Source organism: Nothobranchius furzeri, chromosome 9, assembly GCF_043380555.1.
Source record: "Nothobranchius furzeri strain GRZ-AD chromosome 9, NfurGRZ-RIMD1, whole genome shotgun sequence".
In the NCBI taxonomy this organism is placed as follows: domain Eukaryota; kingdom Metazoa; phylum Chordata; class Actinopteri; order Cyprinodontiformes; family Nothobranchiidae; genus Nothobranchius; species Nothobranchius furzeri.
The window spans coordinates 34,578,941-34,600,519 of record NC_091749.1 but is presented as its reverse complement, the minus strand read 5'-3'; the positions used below and the strand labels follow the sequence as shown (position 1 = coordinate 34,600,519).

Genomic DNA, 21,579 nt, shown 5'->3' with positions numbered 1-21,579 from the left:
AAAATAGATTTGAAACAAATGTAAGAGCTAAAAATCAACAACAGCAGTTATTAGTGTCTTCTTGGAAATTTCTTTCATGGAATATGTATATATTTTTTATAAACTAGATTGATGTTAAAGCTGCTATATCCCAGCCACCGCTAGGGGGTGCTGTAGCCACAGCTAAGATTTTCAAAAGGATGAAACGAGCATGAAAAATCATTTATTTTTTATTTATACCCCTCTTTATCCATTTTTTTAAGTAAACGTTTCTGGCCCTTTTTACAATCGGGTAGCTTTATTATGATTGATTTAATCGAAATTAAAAACAACAGCTTCAATAGGCGCGTTTTACGTGCTTGCGACGTGATGACGCGCCGCTCAATGCGGATGTAAACAAGCCGCTGGGTTCACGTGGAGAAAATAGTCAGAATGGCACCGATTGTGGAGCGTTTTGTCAGTCCAGGGAAAGGTAACGGACTCCGGGCCACAGCCAGGATCAGCAGAGGCCAGCTGGTTTACTCCGACCGTCCGCTGGCGTGCTGCGTGTCCAACAAACACTCCAAGGAGGTCTGTCACCACTGCTTCTCACGGTAAGATGGAGCCATGATGGCATCCAACTCGAAGTGGTTAAAATTTCCTGTAATTTCACAGACATAAGCCGCGTACACGCTTTTACGTGTTGTTTGGTTGAAACATACATTGCCAACAATTTAGATAAGTTCGTTATTTAGCCAGTAGATGGCAGGCTGGTTCTTTGTTAGAAGAACAACAAATAAGAGTCACTAATCTGTCTTTTAACGCAAAACAGTCGTAGAACCGTCCAACCATCAGCTATAACACTTAACGCATAAGAATTACTTAACGGTTGTATTAGTTGTAAAACCTTCCTGTGAGCCGTCCGTCTCTGTACTGTAATGACAGACTGGTGGCTTGTAATGTAGGCCTACTTACAAGTACTTAAGGCGCTATAACGCAAATAACGAATTTTCAATCTGATGGCAGTAATTTAACACATTCAGGCATCTAGACGTGGTGAAGTTCAACCTGAGCATCACACGGGTTTTTGGTTCCAGACATGATTGTCTGGATATTTTAGGAAATGCTGATCTATTGGGATTAAAATCATTAGTAAGTGGTTGTTGTGTGGTCATTAAAGTCTTGCAGAGGTCAAAAGTCAGAGGAGGATGGACAAACCAGTCTGAGATGATAGAAAAGCAGTAGCAGCCAATTAATCCCTTATTACAGCCAAGATCTGAGGATCTGAACATGTTCAACCTTGAAGTAGATGGACTCCAGCAGCAGACCACACTAAGTGTGACTTCTGAACAGGAAACTGATGCTACAATTGACACATCACCAGAACAAGACCAGTAGTGACTGGAAAAACCTTGATTGGTCTCTATTTCAGTCTGGTCCGCTCAAATATGGATTCAAACAACATGAAAGCATGCAATCATCCTGTCTTGCATTAATGCTTCAGCATGGTGGTGGTGGTGCAATGGTGGGTGTTCTTGTCCCATTTTAGACCCCTTAGTACTACTTGAGCCTTGTTTAAACACCACAGTTAACCATGTCCATCCCAGTATATCTGGATGAAGCTTCATAATATAGTCATTTACGGACATGCCAAGAGTGGGGTTTTACATGTTCGTTTCCTGATTGTTTCTACAAATCTACAAATTTATTTTTATTTAACCTTTATTTACCCAGGAAAAAAAGTCCCATTGAGATTGAGAAATATAGACTCACTAGTAAAGATGCATTCATGCACTCAAAGATTCTTGCTCTCAAAATCTAAACAAACGTGCACTTTTCCACACAAGAAGAATAACAGGAGGAATCAATGAAGATATTACATAGCTTATAGCTTCACTCAAGCCCAATTTTTTTCTGTGCTTGTGGCAAATAGTGTGTGTGCGTGAGCGAGCAGATTGGATTAAGACAGAGGCTGCAGGCCAAACTAGAATCATATATTAGAGATATTGAGTTAACGTTATAGCTACACCTGATTTGTCTGTAGCAGACACTCATCAACCCGAGTGTCAGAATTTTTTATTGATTTATCTAATCTCTCTCTCTCTCTGTGTGTGTGTGTGTGTGTGTGTGTGTGTGTGTGTGTGTGTGTGTGTGTGTGTGTTGCTATGTTATGTTATGTTGTGTGGTGTGGTGTTGTAGTCACAAAACCAGTTATAGAACACAGCACACACACACACACACACACTACATGTGCGCCAAGTCTAGTCTCAATGGCGAGGGGTGTATTTTTCCTGTTTTCACCAAAACACATGCATGACAGAGTGTTGAAGAGTCTGTGTGAGAGTGTGCAATTATTTGCGTGACTGTCTCATTGCGAGAACACGGAGGACCTGCGGTATGTGTGGACGCACATGTGTGCAGGAAATGAGCAGGTGATACTGGGGGCCTTCAAAGCTGAACTTAATTACAGACCTGAAAACTGCATGTAAGTAATGAGTGATAAATGCTGAGGGAGCACACGCACGCACACACACACACACACACACACACACACACACACACACACACACACACACACACACACACACACACACACACACACACACACACACACACACACACACACACACACACACACACACACACACACACACACAGAGCCAGGGGTCAACAAATGACTAGAGTTGATATTCACAGAAAGACTGGGAGAGATTAAAGTTTACTTTGTTTTTCAGAGTTGCATGGATGAAAAGTGAAGCAGGCTTTAAGAATTAGATACAACATAAATCTAATATTAAAAAAAGAACTGTGCTTTGATCTCCTTAGTGCCATTACTTATTCCTGATGTGTTTTTCACCTAAATCAGAAATAAACTGGTTGTCTCCTACTGTGGATTAGCTGTTATGCATCATATTGTATTGCCATCATATCTGATAATTTCCCATTTCTGTGGGTTTTTACCTCTCCTTCTGTGTAATTATGCAAGCATGCTGTTGTAACAGTTTCCCTGAAGGTCACCCATTAACCTTGTGCTGTAAACAATAACCTGAGAAAGCAAAGTCACATAAACCGTTTGATTTGTTTCTTTTCAGAAACCCGAGTTAAAAGGAAGTAGCAGAAAAAAATGGAAGGGAAGAAGATGTTACACAATTTCTCTTCTATAGATAAACAAAGAAGCGCAGAGGAAGAGCTCTTTTTTCCGGTTGTCAGTGTGTTTGTTTGTGCGTATATTCACAGAGTGCTGTTTCCATCAGACAAAGTTTTGATATTTGACACCAATCTCTCACTCATAGTCTCTTTGGACCTCAAACAGACTGCAGATAAAGTCAAGCTTCTAAAATCTTTTGTCTTGTTTGTAGAGACACATTCCATTAGAAGCTAAATAAACCAGCTTCCATGGGGTCTTTCGATCAAAGATAATATATTGACAGGCAGTTGACTTGAGAGTTTTGCTCTAATTTTAGCTTTATGTTAATGCACGCTAGTTGGAGGCTGAACAAACAGCAACAAGAACACAAAAGGCCACAGCAGGCAGGCAAACACATCTACACACCATGACACTTTATTTAAAAAAAAAATGGAAACATGAAGTAAACTCGGGAAAATAGGGGTGTGCATGTTGTTTTTGTCAATTTGCGAGAAAAACAAACAAATTGCAATGGAGACCAGATTAGAACAACACTTATCTAATTATCTTTTCTCCTTTAATAAACGTCTGTATCTTAATGAATGAATTAGCACTCATGACTTCATATTTAACATAATTTGTTATATTATAAATGTAAGATGTTCAAGATCTGTGATTTAGGGATGAATTAATCAGGTACAATGTTATTTGTCTGATCTGGTATGGCAGACTTTTTGTCTTAAGTCATAAGTGTTTTAGAAAGGGCTTCATTCCATTTAGAAGTTCTTCTCATTAGCTGATTTATGCACAACTGTAGAATTAGAATGCTGCTCTCGTTAGTACACCTGTGCTTCACTATGCTTGCAAGTCAAAGTGTCTGCAGCGAATCAGGCCTCAAAGTCAGTTGGAAAAAATAGGTCAAGGTTATCAGCTCACTTATAATGTGATTCTGTTGAATTTTTTTTACAGCAGCAAGTAAGTTCAAGCATAAAGATACATTGTTTTTATCATTTCACGAGTTTATCCTCATTGTCAGGCTCTGGTGGGGCTGCAGACGCTGCTTTTATTAGGTACCTTTCTAAATAAACTCACTAAAAGACATTTTTGGAATTTGCAGTCTTGATTTATCTACCGTACTGGAAGGTATAAATCTGCCAGTACAAAAATAAGACACTTTCAACAGGTTGTTTTGCTTCTTGCTACTTTGTTGGTCTCGGTGAAGATTCTGAACACATTAATGAGGGAACTTGACCAGGAACCGAAGAAGAGAAAGTAACATTAGGAAAGTGGTTGAGAACGGTGGAAAAACGTTTCTGCATTAAAAGCTTTACCTATTCACATAATTCTGGTGATGAATGATATATGTATTTATCTGTTGCAGAACTGGTCTCTGTACAACCAGTTTTAAAGAGAAAAGGTGTCTGATTTGCTAATTTCTAGATCGCATATCTGCTTCTTTGCAGATGATGTGTTGCTATTGAAGGCTTCGTGCCATGACCCTCATCATGCATAGGGGCGGTTCAAAGCTGAACATAAACCAAGTTGGAGGACATGGTTCTCAACTGGAAAAAGATGGAATGCTTCCTCTGGGTCTGTTGTGAATCTGTTTAAATATATTGTTGGAGAGTGATGGTTGAATAGAGTGAGAGAGGGGACTGTTGGATCTGAATTCGTTTGAAGAAATAAATGTGTTGCTCTGGTCTGGTGCAGTAGGTGTCCATCTAAAAGGCAAACTCTTAATTTAGTGGCACATTTACGTTCTAATCTTCATTTAAAGTCAAATTATTTTGTATGTAACTGAAAGAACTAGATCCTGGATCAAACCGCTGAAATTATCTACCTCTTGACTCTTCCTCGGTGATGAGGTGAGGTTATTGAGCTCAGAATGGAGCTGCTGTTCCTCTACACAAAAAGGAGAATGTTGAGGTGGTTCCTGCCTCTAAAACATGCCTTGTTGCTTTCTTATGGATTGTTTCTTTACTCATGCCACTGGGGGAGGGGTGGGGGGGACATGCATGAAACAATCCTCTCTCTCACCAAATGCCCAAACCACCTCAGGTGGCTCCTCTTAACGTGGAGGAGCAGCGGCTCTGCCCTGAGTCTTTCCTGAATGTCTGAGCTGAGTCTGGCAGAGAAAATCCATTTCGACCGCTTGTATTTGCAATCTTGTTATTTTAGTCATTACCAACAGCTGTTGAGGAATGGGACGTAGATCACTCGGTAAATTGAGGGCTTTGCTTTCTGTCTTTGCTCTCTCTTCACCACAACTGACTAGTTTAGCGTCCACATCAATGCAGACACTGTCCCAATCTGCCTGTTGGTCTTCCAGTCCTTTCTTTCTTCACTTGTGAACAAGATCCTGAGATACTTCACTCCCCCGCTTAAGGCAGGACGTCATCCACAAAAAGCAGCTGCCACCACACTTGATACCCCCCCACCCCATGACAGTACCTGGAAATTCTGTCCATGACCACTCACATCAGTCATAAACATATATTTCTGTTCACACAAACTTACTTGTGATTTTTTTTGGCTAACAGTTTTCACACTGAGCTGAAAAACCGTATTCACAAGGGAGTCTCGAAACACCATCAAGAGCGCCCAACATTCGCGTGAGTCACAGGTCCTTGCTTTTATATCACAGGAGTCTTGAATATGTTGAAGAACGTTATTGCGCGCTTCATAAATCTGTCAATTAATTTTTTGTGAACCATGTGAGTGGGACAAGTTCTGGAGAACTTGGTGACCAAACTGCCAATAAATGAGGGTAAATTAACACAACACAATAAAATGCTGCAGTTAATAGAAAAGATGAGCAGAAAAAGTGTACAAAGCAACAAACACATAAGCATGATCACGTATGACGAATCGCTCAGAGATTGGCTGCTTACTCACATGGAAACATTCCGATATTTTTTCAATATGTTTTACAGAGCTGGTGGGATAAAGTCCTTTCACTTTCTACTCTGTGGTACACACACACACACACACACACACACACACACACACACACACACACACACACACACACACACACACACACACACACACACACACACACACACACACACACACACATGCATGCATTTGCTGCTTCTCAGCATAATGTAGGGATTTATAGGCTGCGGTTCATGTGAAAGTGGCTGTGCTCTCACACCCTGACACCGATTCTTTTTCAAACATCCTCTATCATCCTTTTACGGGAACCCACCCCCACAAGCAGGAACTGATGAGTGTGGGAATGCAGTTGTATATGAAGCATACAGATTACTACTTTAGATGCAGTTGAACAAACCAAGAGGAGCAGATGAGAGGAGGGGAATGGTTCAAAAGGCAAGTCAGCAGTCCTCCTCCTTTTACCTGAACCCTTCTCTCATTTTATTTCCCCATCTTCGTCCTCCAACATCCTGCTTCTACCGTTTCCACATTTCCCCATTTTATCTACTCCCTTCTTCCTTCGCCTCCCTATTTTTTCTCACCTGTCCCATCCACCATCTCCTCATCTTTTATTGTATAAACACATTCTCTGTTTCCCTCCTCCTCCCCCAACTCATTCCATCTCCTGCCGTTCAACGCCCAGGTGCCTCACACACAGCTGTATCATTTGCAAACCAAGTTATTTGCTGTGCACAGGGAACACCCCTCTGTGTGTGTGAATGTGTAATCATTTAGAAAGCACATCTGTGTGTGTCGTCTCTAACTTTAGTTGTGAGGGCTGCGTGCCTTCACAGATATTAAATCCCAGCTCTCAAGAGCACGCTCATAAATTATTTGCCGTGGCTGGCTTAATGAAAAATTGTGTTTTTTTCCCAGCATTTGTTGATCCTTAAGTGTTTGTTTACTTTTCCCCCTTTTAGAACAGTGGGATGAATCACAAAGGCTCTCCGAGGACTCGTATTATTCTGCTAATCATAGACAGTGCATCTGTTACTTTTCTCCTTTAAACGTGCGTGAAGGGAAAAAAGCCAAGAAAACAAATGTATTTGCAGCCCAACGTGGATGTTTGAGATTAAATCACCAACACATGATTTTATTCTTCCCTTTACTCTGTAGGAAAAGATTGGAGTTGCTGTTATCTGTGAGCAGTCTGAGGTTTCTGCCTTCAGTTACATGTTGGTCATTACTGTTTTCTGTGCTCTGACAGCCACTTGGCTCTTTCTTGGAGCTGTGCAGTGCCTGTATTTTTGGAGCTTTAGAGTCTTCTGTGGATTCTTGTTTTGCATTTCAGTCAGGCCAACAAAGAACTGGCTCAGCCAGGCTTCTTTCATTAGGCTTCTTTCTGGTTGTCGGAAATTCAGCTGCCAGGCATTTAACTCAGATCAAACTGCATCTGCTCATTCTTCTCCTGGTTTATTCTCTTTACCCCGGGTCTTGGTATGCTCTAGAAGAGCTTTTGAAATTCATATGTTCACCTCCAATAAACCACAAGTTAGAGCTCCTATGCACACAAATATATCCAGAATATGCACAAGGGTGTTACATACATTATTTATTTGGTTTTTGTCTTGCTCACAAAGAAATAAACTGAGGAAAACCACCTGCTCAGTTAGTTCCTCCTTTTAAAGTCAAGAATCTGGCGATACAATAAAAATAAAAACACAATACAGGTGAGACGATACAATATATTGCAAAACTAAAACTCAGATAATATTCGCAGTTTTTTAGATTAAAATTAATTGGAAAACTCAGGCAAGAGCTTCCAAGACACTTTGTTACGGCAAGATTTTGTTCCTTCAGAATGAAAGCGGGAAAGCTGCTGCCACCTAGCAGTCAGAATTTGAATTGCATAACACAAAATATATATATTAAATATTTATATAAAAATTGTCAATTAAAATTGATACACTGCTTTTAAGTTTCGATTTACTATCATAACACAAATTATGATATTTCAGTGTACCTGTATTTTCCCCAGTTGCCACTACTTTTCATGCCAGTTTCAAACTAAGATCATCCATCCATTTTGGTCAAATCTTGGAAGCATTTGATAGACTTTCAGCTACTACCACAACAAATATTGGCTCAATATCTTTAAAACTGTAGCCTAATGAAATCTAGACCAACCATAGAAATAGCCATTTTAAAATTTAAAATGGTTTGGGCATCTTTAGGTTTTCTTTGAGACTTGAGTAATTTATTTAAAAAAAAGGATGTATTTGTTTCCTCTTTAACAATGTATGGAGGACTGCCCCATTGACTGATGTTCGTATCAATGAACATGTCACATTGCTCGTTGCAATGATTGGTCCTAGTGCTGTCCAACTGCGTGTGGAGAAAGTTTGAAAGACAACTGTCTGTTCAACCCCACAACTGGGGTGTTTCAATGGGTCATGGCCAGACTGTATACTTACAGAATGGCTTGCCAGGCTATGTGTTTCCTAACACACGTAGCTATGTGTCAGCGGAGCTCCAGGAAGCCCTTAAATCCATGACGAATAGGAAAGCTCCAGGTCCAGACGGGTTCCCAGTAGAATTCTACAAAGAATTCTGGGTCATTCTGGCTCCAATATTTTTCAGAATGGTGAGGGAAATCGAAGAGAGCAGCAGATTACAGCCAAACATGAATTCAGCCAATATTAGTCTCTTGTTAAAACCAGGCAAAGACCCGGCATTTCCTACCAGCTATCGCCCAATTTCTCTTATTAATGTTGATCTCAAAATAATTTGTAAAGCCCTGGCCAAAAGATTAGAGAAGGTAACCCCCTTCATAATACACCCTGGCCAAACTGGTTTCATTAAGGGTAGACAATCACCCGCAAATTCACGTAGATTACTTAATTTGATAGATTTCTCTTACAGTAGAAACATAGAAACTAGTATATTATCTCTAGATGCAGAAAAAGCTTTTGATAGAGTTAACTGGAAGTTCTTATTTGCAACTTTACATAAATTTGGTTTTGGGAACTTCTTCATAAACTGGCTACAAACATTATACAGTTCACCAACAGCACGTGTCAGGACGAACGACCAAATGTCAGCTAGCTTCTGTCTTCAGAGGGGGACCAGGCAGGGATGCCCACTCTCCCCCTCACTATCTGCTATCTTTATTGAACCACTAGCAGCAGCAATTAGGCAAACAACAGATATTAAAGGGATAAAGTGTAAGAAAATAGAACATAAGATCAGTCTTTATGCAGATGATGTTTTACTCTTTCTCCAGAATTCTCAATCCTCTCTCTCCCAAGCAATAGAACTGATAAACTCTTTTTCCAGAGTTTCAGATTACTCTATAAACTGGTTAAAATCCACAGTTCTACCAATTAATTTCTCATTTGTCAATTTTCTTAATACACAATTGGAGTCAGGGAATATCACATACCTGGGAATTAATATCTCTCCCAAGTTAGCAGATCTAACCAAACTGAATTACATCCCACTTTTAAGGAAAGTGGAAGATGATCTTGCAAGATGGAAATCCTTACCAATATCACTCATGGGGAGAGTTGCTACAATTAAAATGATGGTCTTACCCAGAATAAATTACTTATTCTCGATGATCCCAAACAAACCTCCAGCTGACTGGTTTAAATCTCTGGACTCCTCAATTACTAAATTCCTTTGGCAGGATAAACCTCCACGAATTAGCTTAAAAACGCTTGAGAAGACCAAAGACAGAGGAGGACTGGATTTACCCAACTTTTATTATTATTTCTTAGCCAACAGGCTGCAATATATACCAAGATGGTTGCAAGATAACCCATTAGACGAGTCCTGGTTAGATATAGAACAGACACTTTGCAATACGATAGAGCTTTCAGACTTACCATTTTTTAGCCCAAGCATAAGAAAACATGAAAGCTTCAAAAGTATTAGTATCAGCTCCTCTCTGACAGCATGGTGGGAGTATCTTAAAATGACAGAGTCTTCACTAGTACCATGCAGACGCACACCTATCTGGAACAATCCTGACATTTTGCAAAACAACAAAATGATGAACCTTCCGGACTGGAAAAATAAAGGAATCCTATACCTGGAACACATATATGAAGTATTGGACTTCATCCCATTTAATCAAATAGTTTCCCAATTTGGAATGGATAAGAATAGCTTTTTAGAATATCACCAAATTAAATCTGTAGTCAAACAAAAATTTAAGCTCAATAAAATAGAATTACAAACACCACCAAGGGTATTAGACTTCTATAATCTCAACCCCCCCAAACTACTGTCTAAAGTGTATAAGACACTGTCCAAAATAGACGATAGAATAGCAATCCCTATTGAAAAATGGGAGGTGGATCTATCAGTTAGCTTTGACCAGGACTTCTGGTCCCAAACTTGTTTAAAAACTTTTAAAATGATCAGACACCCCAATTTACAATTAATTCAGTACAAAATTCTACACAGAGTACACTATACAGGTCATCGGATGTTCAAGATGGGGTTTGTGTCGTCTGACACCTGTACACACTGCACAAACAACATTTCTGACAATTACATTCATGCACTGTGGTCCTGCCCACCTGTCCAGGAATTTTGGGGTAGAGTATGTGAGGATCTGTCAAAATGTCTGAAATGTCATATCCCAACTTCCCCCTCTCTTTGTTTACTGGGACAGCTGCACGATGTCCCGATTGCAACATCTTTGGTTCACGTGGTTCTGACTGCCATATGCATCGCTAAGAAAACTATCCTCTTGAATTGGAAAAATAGAGAAAGTCTCTGCATTAACCAGTATAGAAATCTTTTGTTAGATCATATTGCACTTGATATAGCCTCTGCTTCCACTTCAGATGAATCTCTCTGGGCTCCTTTGATCGGTTCCATCACATAGCGAGGGTGGGGGGCCGTTGATGTTGTCCTGCGGGATGGTGTGGGTGGGGGGGTGTGGGGTCTGAGTTTGGAGTATCCGGATGTTCCCTGGAGGTGGGTTCACTGGGGGTGTCTGGGACTGGGGGGCTGTTGCCCCCCTCTGGAGGTGCTTGGGTTGCCTCGGGGGGTGGACTACTGGCGGTTGTGAGTGGGGCCCCTTGGGGATCTTGGCGGCGGCCATGGGTCACTGCCTGGCGGCTGCAATGCCCCTGGGCGGGTCTGGGTGGGGGCCTGGAGGCTCGGGGTTTGGGGGTGGCCGGCCCCGTGTGGGGATCTGGGCTGGGCCTTGGGGGTCGGGTCCTGACATGTATGCTTCCGGGAAGAAGGCAGGAACACTCAGCAGTGCTTGGCCCGGGTTCGGGGGCATCAGGTAGACCTTGGCTCCTCTGCTGTTCCATCACAGGGGAGGGGGAGGTCCAGGACGGGGAGGACCAAACCTTACCTGGATGTCCCATGTCTTACATATTCTGGAAGTTGTGCAAATGCAGGGGTGGGCATAGATATTCTGCTGGGATGGGGCTGGGTTGGTGCCCTCGGACTCCGTGAGGCTCTGTAATGCTGCTGCTTTGGGCCCTGGCAGGATGGGCTGGGGTCTCCATGCCCTGGGTGGCAGTTTGACAACAGAGGTGCCTATTGGGGCCAGTAGGGGAGCTGACTCCCTGGAGGGCTAAGCCCAACCAGCCATTCCTCCCCATCCCCGCATATTTCTCTCCTCCTGCTCCCTCACATCATCACACAAACATACACATAGGACCTTGGGGGGTGGGCAAGTCAGGGAGTGCGGGTATGGACCCCATTTCCGCATTCCTGTGGCAACCTGCCCCCCAATTTTATTTGCACCTTATACACTTCCACTGACGACATTCCACACAAACACACACTTAGGGCCTTGGGAGTGAGCACATTCAACGGCATTTGGCAGGGGGATATTTCAGCCTCCTCCCGAGTGCCGGTGCCCACTTCCAATTTTAAACCGCACTTAGACACTGATGGCTGAGGGTGTAAGTGGGGTGGTGCGGTGGCATCAGCTGGCATATGCCGGATGATGCCCGCACTGCCCACTCACCACAGCCATGGAATACACCTCATGATCACACAACACTATATTGGAGCAGGTGGAGGGAGACTAGGGGTCTTAGCCACCTCTGTTGTTGCTAGGCTTCCTGGGGCTGGAGGCTAGGAGGGAGATCTGGCCGTCTGATTGGGGTCTGGGGTGGTGGGTTGCTGTGCTCAGCGTTGGGCGGGGGAGCCTGCTCATCAGCACCTCAGCAGAAAGGGTCAAACTCTGGTTACCGGTGATGGTTGTACCCCATGTGCAGCAGTACCGGGACCAGAGTTAATAGGGTGTGTATGGGGAGCATGAGTGAGTGTCCGGCGTGCATTTTTGTAAGTCTTGGGTTGTATGTGCATGTGTGAGCATGAGGGAGGGAGTGTATGACTGTGTTTGTGTATGTGAGTGTTCGTGGCAACCGGGTCTGGGGGTTTAAGATTTTGGCATCTGCCTGATAGATCCCGGTGGCTGCCTGGTGGGGTCTGGGTCCCTGGGCTCTGCTGGGTCCCCGGCGGGGGTGGTCACCCCTGGGTCCCGGGTCGCTGGGTCCCGGGCTCGGCCGGCTAGGGGGTGGGAGGCTGCGGGCGGGCCTGTGGGCTTGCCGCTGATATCTCCAGGGACTCTGCCGGCTGCTGGTTGTGGCCCCCCGGGGCGATCCTCTGTGCCTCTCGAGGGGGGCGGGGGCCTTTCTGGTTGCAGTCTCCTTGGGGTTCCTGCATTCTGGGGCAACGCCTGGATCTCTGGGACTTGGAGCTCCCCCCGTCTCCTGCGCATCTTTGGGGGGCGGATCTGTGGTCCCTCACACTCTCTGTTGGACGCTCCTATAGAGAAACCTTAAATAAACAAGCGCGTGTACACACACAGGTGCTCACATGGTGCTCTCAAAAGTATGGGCTTGGGCACGTTCAACACATGTCTTAAGACTATGGGGGCACTTAATGCATTGTGATTTATTATCGTGATTCTTCAGTTAAGCAATGTTGATTTTATATATATATATATATATATATATATATATATATATATATGGTTTTTTTTTGTTTTGTTTTTTCATCAAGTTGACGCAGTGATAGATAGATCTTGTTGTATTGTTGTTGTGTCCCTTTTTTGTGTCCTTTTGTTTTTTTTGTCTTTTTCTGCAGGTTTAGAAGCAGACTCTTGTTCATTGTTTATTTTTGTGGGAACCCCCCCCCCCCTCCTCCTCTCTCTCCACCTTTTCTCTTCCTTTCTCTTTCACCTCTGTCTCCGTGTCTGGTCGGAATTACAAAGCATTCAACAACAATAACAATAAAGTTTTAAGTATCAGGCGTGACATTAAAAGCAAACGCTTTGATGCTCCACCTGAGAATAAATCTGTAAGGCTTGTCACCAGCATTCAGACATCAATTCTGCTTGCTTCACAGCCAGACAGGACACGGTAAAAAAAAAGAAAAGAAAAAAAAAAGAAATAAACTGAGGAAAACCACCTGCTCAGTTAGTTCCTCCTTTTAAAGTCAAGAATCTGGCGATACAATAAAAATAAAAACACAATACAGGTGAGACGATACAATATATTGCAAAAATAAAACCCAGATAATATTCGCAGTTTTTTAGATTAAAATTAATTGGAAAACTCAGGCAAGATCTTCAAAGACACGTTGTTACGGCAAGATTTTGTTCCTTCAGAATGAAAGCGGGAAAGCTGCTGCCACCTAGCAGTCAGAATTTGAATTGCATAACACAAAATATATATATTAAATATTTATATAAAATTGTCAATAAAAATTGATACACTGCTTTTAAGTTTCGATTTACTATCATAACACAAATTATGATATTTCAGTGTACCTGTATTTTCCCCAGTGGCCACTACTTTTCATGCCAGTTTCAAACTAAGATCATCCATCCATTTTGGTCAAATCTTGGAAGCATTTGATAGACTTTCAGCTACTACCACAACAAATATTGGCTCAATATCTTTAAAACTGTAGCCTAATGAAATCTAGACCAACCACAGAAATAGCCATTTTAAAATTTAAAATGGTTTGGGCATCTTTAGGTTTTCTTTGAGACTTGAGTAATTTATTTAAAAAAAGGATGTATTTGTTTCCTCTTTAACAATGTATGGAGGACTGCCCCATTGACTGATGTTTGTATCAATGAACATGTCACATTGCTCGTTGCAATGATTGGTCCTAGTGCTGTCCAACTGCGTGTGGAGAAAGTTTGAAAGACAACTGTCTGTTCAACCCCACAACTGGGGTGTTTCAATGGGTCGTGGCCAGACTGTATACTTACAGAATGGCTTGCCAGGCTATGTGTTTCCTAACACACGTAGCTATGTGATTAGCTGTGGTGGCCATCTGGAATTGGATCAACTCAGTTGTAAAACCACATCCTGTAGTTACCTTCTGAAATTTGCACTAAAGATCTTTTCATTTGATCATAGGATATTGTACTAAAACTACAAAAGAATGTTCACACACAGCAGGAAAATGCATCAGTTTGTACTATTGAACCAGACAATGGTGAATAAGGACCAATTAATGTAAAATGCATGTCACTTCATTGGTTTAATTAATATTTGAAGTTGCTGTAAGGTTTTTCAGCCATGTTGTGTGCATGTTGTATTCATGTTCACCCGTCGCTCTGGTTATAAAAGCAATAACTGAATCTATTCTATTATCAATACCCTCATGTGTTAACGAATCATCATTTAAATGATTACAAACAGCATGGGCTCAGGACAACTGGAGATGCAGCTGGTGTCTTTTTCACTTAAAGACAGACTCGGGTAGCAGTCATTTTATTGTTTACACTGAATAATTAATGTTTTGGTGTGTTACTGCAGAGTCACACTGTGGATTCCTGCAGATGTGAGTGATTGAGCTGAGCTGGGATCTGTGCTCATATAGCATAGGCACAACTGTAGATGTAGAACAGTAGATGGCAGTAGTGTCCCTTTGGGAGCTTTTTCCTGATATTTAGCAGATTTTCATTATCTCATGTTTACTTTTTCATCTTTGCAAATTGAAAAGTTGTTCTGGAATGGAATGAAAAGCTTTTCACCCACATTTTAGACTGACATTTTCCACATCTTTTTGCTTGAGAGAACATAAACGGGATTTCACTTAACTTCTTAACTCAGACATTAGGTATTTTTACACAACAGTCAAAAATAAAGCATTAGATCTTAGATTTTCTTTAGTTTCAACACATTTACTCTAAAGCACTTAAAAGGGAGATGCACCTGCTGTGTTTTGCATGCAGCATGAAAACGAGAGTTCGCCCAGGCACGACTAGACAGCCCAGTGTAAAAAGGACACATTATTAACATACACACACATGCAACAAAATCAAATGGACTCGGTGCAGCAGCCTATACTCATGGGGCATTAATTACCATGCTACACACACCAAGATTGATATGCTGAGGTAGGCCTAATTAGATGTCTCATTGCATAGACTTTAAGAAACTGACCACATACACACTCAGACATGCACACAAACATGCGGACACACAGATCTATTCTCCTGCGCATCTGTGGAATAACAAGCATCTTTTGCCTTCCTCCGATGAATAACTGTTTCTATGGCCTGAATATTCTTACTCTTGTGTTTTTTTCTGTTTCTCTTGCTTGCATATGCTCTCTTGATTTCTCATTTCTCATGCAAATCAACTTATTTTTTTTTTGCTTTGGGCTTTAATCTATTTTTCTGTTGTTTTTCAGAACAACAGAGTAATCATTGTGAAAATGTGCTGTCATTGTGTGGTTGGGAGGAAACAAACTCATTGCTGTTACTAAAGTCACATGCAGTCCTTTTGTGAATTTAATGCCACATTTCACCCACATAAAAATATAATTATTATTGCTTGAGAGCGTTTTTGGAAATTTGTATCCTTTGTAACATGTGAGACGAGAAACAAGCTTCCCATGTGCAGGGTGACGTCACATGAGGTCAATAGAAGACAAAAATACTTTAAAATGTAAAATTAGAAAAGTAGTTACAAACTCCCTTGAACTATTGCTTCAAAAAGAAAGTGATGAAAGATGAGACTTTGATTCTTTAATGATTTTTGCCATTGTTCGTGCGTTCATTCTGTGTAATCTGTCAAATTCCATTCCATGGTTCTTTTCACAACACAAGATGTGTTTTTACCCTTTAAGCTGACAAGTTTTGACTAACGCTGTAGCCTTCCTTAAAAAGTAAAAACAAATTTTTACTATTGTGAAAAGAACCATGCAATGACATTTTTGCCATCTGCCAACTAAAACAGAATAATGAGAGTCTTATATAGGTTCATTATTGCTATTGCTGAGAATGTTACTTGCAATTAATTGTCTCTTTGATACAGGTTTTATTGTCGACTCGATGAGTGATGCAGCTCAGGAGTTATTGAGTTATCCAGTAATCAGTGGGTTGCTGGATTGATACCCGTTCCCTGAAGATAATTCTGCCTTGGGCATGACCCTTCACCCTTCTTACCTGCTGGAGGTAGTTGGAGGGACCGGTGGCATCTGTGCTCGGCAGCCTCGCTACTGTCGGTGTGCCCCAGGGTAGATGTGGCTGTAGCTGTGGCGGGCTTTGGAGTCTTCTGAGTCTGAAAGGCGCTACAAGTTCAGGTCATTTAGAATTTTCTGCCAGATTTGGTCAAACTGGAATCTGTGAAAAGTGATGATGTAATCCTGCTATTGCTATTTGTTTAGTGGGTATTTTGTGCATTTGTTAGAGTTGTTGAAAATGATTGCAGAATGTGCCCACAAAGCTCCTAAAAAAAGCTCATATGGCTCACATGAATCTCTTTATCAGGTGCCTAGCTATGCAAGATGGTCTTCACTTTCGTCTACTAGAGAAGTACTGTATATTTTCTAAATTTAAAACTTATTATTTTCACAAATAATGAGAGAAACAGTAAAAATAGTAAGAAAATAAATATGTCAAAGAGAACATTGATGTGGAAGAAAAGGAAAGTAGAAACAAAAAGTAACCATTAAGGGTAGGAGAGAGAGAGAGCATTAATTCAGTATTCTGCATGCTACTAATGAAACCCTTCTAATGGTATTCATGAGTTTCCCTACTGTGCCTAAAGTCCAAGTATGGACTTGCCATCCAGAAGACTTCACACAACATCTGACAGATGTGGCAGAAAAAAAGAAACAATGGGGGGGGCTGGCGGGAGAGAAAAATGGGAAGTTGGCTGAAGATGAATCAGGCCTGCTTGGTAGAAAGAATCATAATTTAAGCATTAAACTAATAAAAAGACAGAGACTTGGACTTGGACTCTGCTATAGTTGTGCTTTGGAAATCTCCCTTTTTTCCTAGTTCTTTTTTTGTTGCTCTTTGCTCTTTTGTTACTGTCATCATCCATATCTGGACCAAGTTAAATCGGTGTATGTAACACGGTGCACCGCACAGAGCAGTGCATGTTGCACAAATCTAGTTGTGTTTTGCCTGGAGGATAAAGTCGGGTTGTGTCTGTGCATTTAAATCATCAAATGATGTTAAAAGTACAGAATGTGGCCGTTTGTTTTTGAACCAAATCATCCCAAATGACAAACCATGAAGGAGTCTTGGGCTTCAAAAATAAAAGAATAAATTATGCTTTTGTTACAGCACTTGTTTTTGAAGCTGCTCATTGTTTGCCTTCTGTGTCCAGATGTGCTTGTGTTTACATTTGTACAAAAAGCTCGTCTACATAACAACGTTTTTTTTTTGGTGCGTCTGACATAAATGCAGCTTTGTCAGTGCATAAACCACAATAATTTCTTCTGAGTTTCTGTTTCATCGTGCAGCTCTCCATCATAGATCTGCATCATGGATGTTCAGCCGATGCTAACATGTCAATATGGACCAGAACATCTGAAGAATCTTTCTAGAATTCAGGCAGCTCTAGAAGCAAAATGGGGCCCAACCTGGTACAGTTGTTTTTAGAATGCTGCTGCTAGAGTGTTAACAAAAAACAAGAGAACCGAGCACATCACTCCTGTTCTTAAATCTCTACACTGGTTTCCATTAAACAGAATCGATTTCAAAGTGCTTCTACTAGTCTATAAATCACTCAATGGCATGGGGCCAGAATACGTGTCAGTATAAATATTACAAAATATATGTCCAGCAGGGATCTGACATCCTTAAGAAACAGTCAGCTGGTAGAACCCCGGGTCAGAACCAAACAGGGTGAATCAGCTTCCTTATGACCTCAAATGTGCCCCAACTCTAGAAACTTTTAAATCAAAACTGAACAATTGAATGTATTCATCAGCCTTTGAATAAATGTTCTTAAACTGCACCTTCTGCACTGTAACTACCTTTTAACTTCCACATTTATTTGTGTATTTTAACTGTGCTGTCACGTTATTTTAATGTTCATGCTATTCTTGCTAATGGAAAGCACATTGAATTATCTCTGTGTATGACGTGCTAAACAAATTAAGCTGTCTCGCCTTGCAATTCATTGATATGGACAAATCTATCAACAATTAAATTAATTTTGAACAAATGGTGTTGCAACTTTACCAAATACTGATGGAACATAACCTTCAGCACTTTAACATATAATCTATCTTACCATCCTGAGGGATTAACCTTCCTGATTTAGTGACAGAAATTAAACTACACAAATAAAACGTCCTGTCTGGTTCATGAGAGATGGGATGGCTTCCTGTGCTTGGCTGCTTCTGATCAAACTCTAAAGCGCAAAAAAATGACCTGGCATGTGATCCATCTGTGTTTAGGTTTGACTCAAGCTAATCTGTGATTACTCCTCCATATCAAACCACAGTTTCTTAAACTGTGTGTGGCTTTCCTGTCTGTTAAATCTCAACATGACAAGAATGACTGTTTTCATTAACTCCCATCCAAAGGTGACAATACATTTTTTGCTGGTTTCCAAAACTAAAAGGTCATTGCAAATAAGGCCCAAATGCATAACAGGAGCAGGAGAGAATGAGGAAGAAGTGTTTTGGAAACTTGAACATGCCTGTAGGGACTCCAAGGCAAATGCAACACTCCCGTCTGGTCCCAAACCGATAGAGACCCCACTAAACTTCTGTTGCTAATGTTGAAAGGAAGCAGCCTTTGGTCAGAACACTGTGTGTGTGTGTGTGTGTGTGTGTGTGTGTGTGTGTGTGTGTGTGTGTGTGTGTGTGTGTGTGTTGTTCATTTTAAATCTCTACATTTGCCTTCAAGGTTCAAATAAGACCATCTAGCATTTATATGTATGCCTAATCTAATCAAATGTGTGATTATCCACAAAGCTTTAGGGTAATTTACCTCCATCATAACATGTTCTCCATTACCTCATGTTGTGTGTTAGCTCGTAATAATATCTGGTGTCAGATTTATTTTCCTTTATTTGATCATGTCTTTCTACCTTTTTCTCATATAAAAGGAAATTCTGCAGACACATTTTCTCTGGATGTGGACTTTTTTACTAGTCAATATGATTTCACTGCAAATCATACAAAAACAAAATACTATTCAGATGCTTTGCTTTTGTCGAATTAAGATGTATGGTGCATAAATTCCAGAAATTCTGATTTTAGTACTGAAGTATTGATAACTTGTGACGTTTAACAGCATAAGTTCGAGGAGACGCAGAAATACCCAGCTTTTTATTTTTTTATCATTCAGTGGAAAGAAAGTTTCTTCATTTATTAATTTTCTATAACTGTTTGCAGGGAGCTGCTGCCGATCTCATCAGTCATGGACATGACGAAAATAGTTGAGAAAATAATTTTTCCAGGAAATGAGAAATTACATCTATGGAAATATCTAATTGTAAGAGCTTGTACTTAAACTCATGTTCGGTTTATCAGTACACAAAAGAACATTAGTCTAGTCACAACACGAATTCCATGTCAAATATCTGAGAAAAGTGCTGCATTTTAGAAATGAAATGCTGTGGTAGAGAAAAATGCACGCTGAACTGGAACATGAGAGGAACGTGCAGCGTGAGACTTCAGTATATTTCAGTGACTTCACACCTGTCTCATCTCTTCTGCACTTCTACATGCAAAAGCACAATCTCCTCCATTACTTTTCTGTGTGAGAAAAGTATCACCTGGAGCAGTCCAGGTTGAAAGACATGTAATGGCCGATGACGAAACAAAGGGAAGAACTTCTGAAACTCAAGATTAAAGTAAAAAAAGAAAGCACTCAGACACACATGAAGACATTTTCCAAATGTTCAATGGTGATGAAATGATGTACCCTGATGCAGATGAATGAGATTTAACCACTAATGACCTTTATGTACCATTTCAAGACCCAGCAGGGAGGAAGGGGCATGTTGCCTTGAACTTGAACACATCATTTAAAATGTGCTAGTTATACATTAGGGTTAAGAATGGGGAGAAAACCATAACCCAATCATATTTCATACATTTTTTATTTAACCCTCTGGAGGCAGGCGTTGCAGATTTGCAACGTTAAAACCTACCTACCTGGTTACTCCACATACGTATTTCATGAGCATTTTTTAACTCAGAAGTACCCCTGAAGGACTTAGTTGTTCGTCCTTTTATCAAAACTAATTTTGAGCCTGAGAGGGTTAAGTTGAAGGACTAGAAGCAAATGAGCTGTTCTACACCAACATCGAGGATGGGGCCCTTCTTCAACTGACTTAAATTCTGGTGAGAATGAGATGAGATGATACATCTGCTTGCACCACACCACAGATGGGTTTGCTGCTTTAGCAAATGATCTTGAAACAAGTGAAGTATGGGTGGTAGGAGGCCAAACAAGTCTCTGATTGTTGTTTCGTATGCCAGAAAATGTTATTTACTGGCCTCTTTTGTTGGGAAAGGTTATTGTGTAGGAAAGGATTTGATGTTGTGCTTCATTAGGGACAATAGTTCAAACTTTGTCATTTGTAGAGCAGAACACAATGAAGATAATGAAGGTGAACTAAAAAGGTAAAATGAAAGCTAGACTCCCAATCAGTCAGTCATTCTCTAGTCTGGATCAAACCTTTTAAATTAGAAACTACAAGCGCTAAGACTGTCTGCAATTTCCGTGGCTTATAATAACCTGTACACAAACAAGCATACACACTTCTTGTGACTCACATCCTTTGTGTGTGTGTGTGTGTGTGTGTGTGTGTGTGTGTGTGTGTGTGTGTGTGTGTGTGTGTGTGTCTCAGCTCTTCGGCTCCAGTGACAGTAAGTCTGCCTAGAGCAGGCTCAGATGCACTGATGGCTAATAACAGCTCGAAGTACGCCTGTGCAATGACAATAAAACAATCTTGAATCTTATTCAATATTTCAAGATTTTGTGCAGTCTTAGGTTTAAAGTGTGCATTGAGAGTGACTCTCAGCTACCGCCACAAACAATTTTAGCTCAGCCTCAGTTGATAAATCAGTTAGCTGCAGCAGCCATCTTTTGTTGGGTTGACTCTAAAATATATTGTAAATATATTAATTCAGTGGTTCATTTCGATGATGGAAAGGATTCATTTCAACGGCAAATGGTCGACTTTATTTCAAAGTTTAAAATGAAACTCTTGTGCAATCTTGTGGTGTTTGTAATATGTGTTGTGGATTACTTTTAGCATTTTAGACACCAATAGCTCAGTAGCTTTAAAAAAACTTGATTTCTGTTCATTTTTGCATTTGCTAATATCAATTATCTGTGGCAACTATCTTAATAA

General features: G+C 40.8%; 1 protein-coding gene across 1 annotated transcript in view; it reads left to right on the top strand.

Moving 5' to 3' along the window:
- Window positions 1–328: 328 nt before the first annotated feature.
- The window catches only part of smyd3 (SET and MYND domain containing 3), a 127,387-nt gene continuing 106,136 nt past the window's right edge, over window positions 329–21,579 (top strand). Inside the window, exon 1 of the mRNA XM_015952772.3 lies at window positions 329–572. Within this exon, the coding sequence (XP_015808258.3) occupies window positions 412–572 (161 nt within the window). The 5' untranslated portion in view covers window positions 329–411. The remainder of the gene's footprint in view (window positions 573–21,579) is intronic.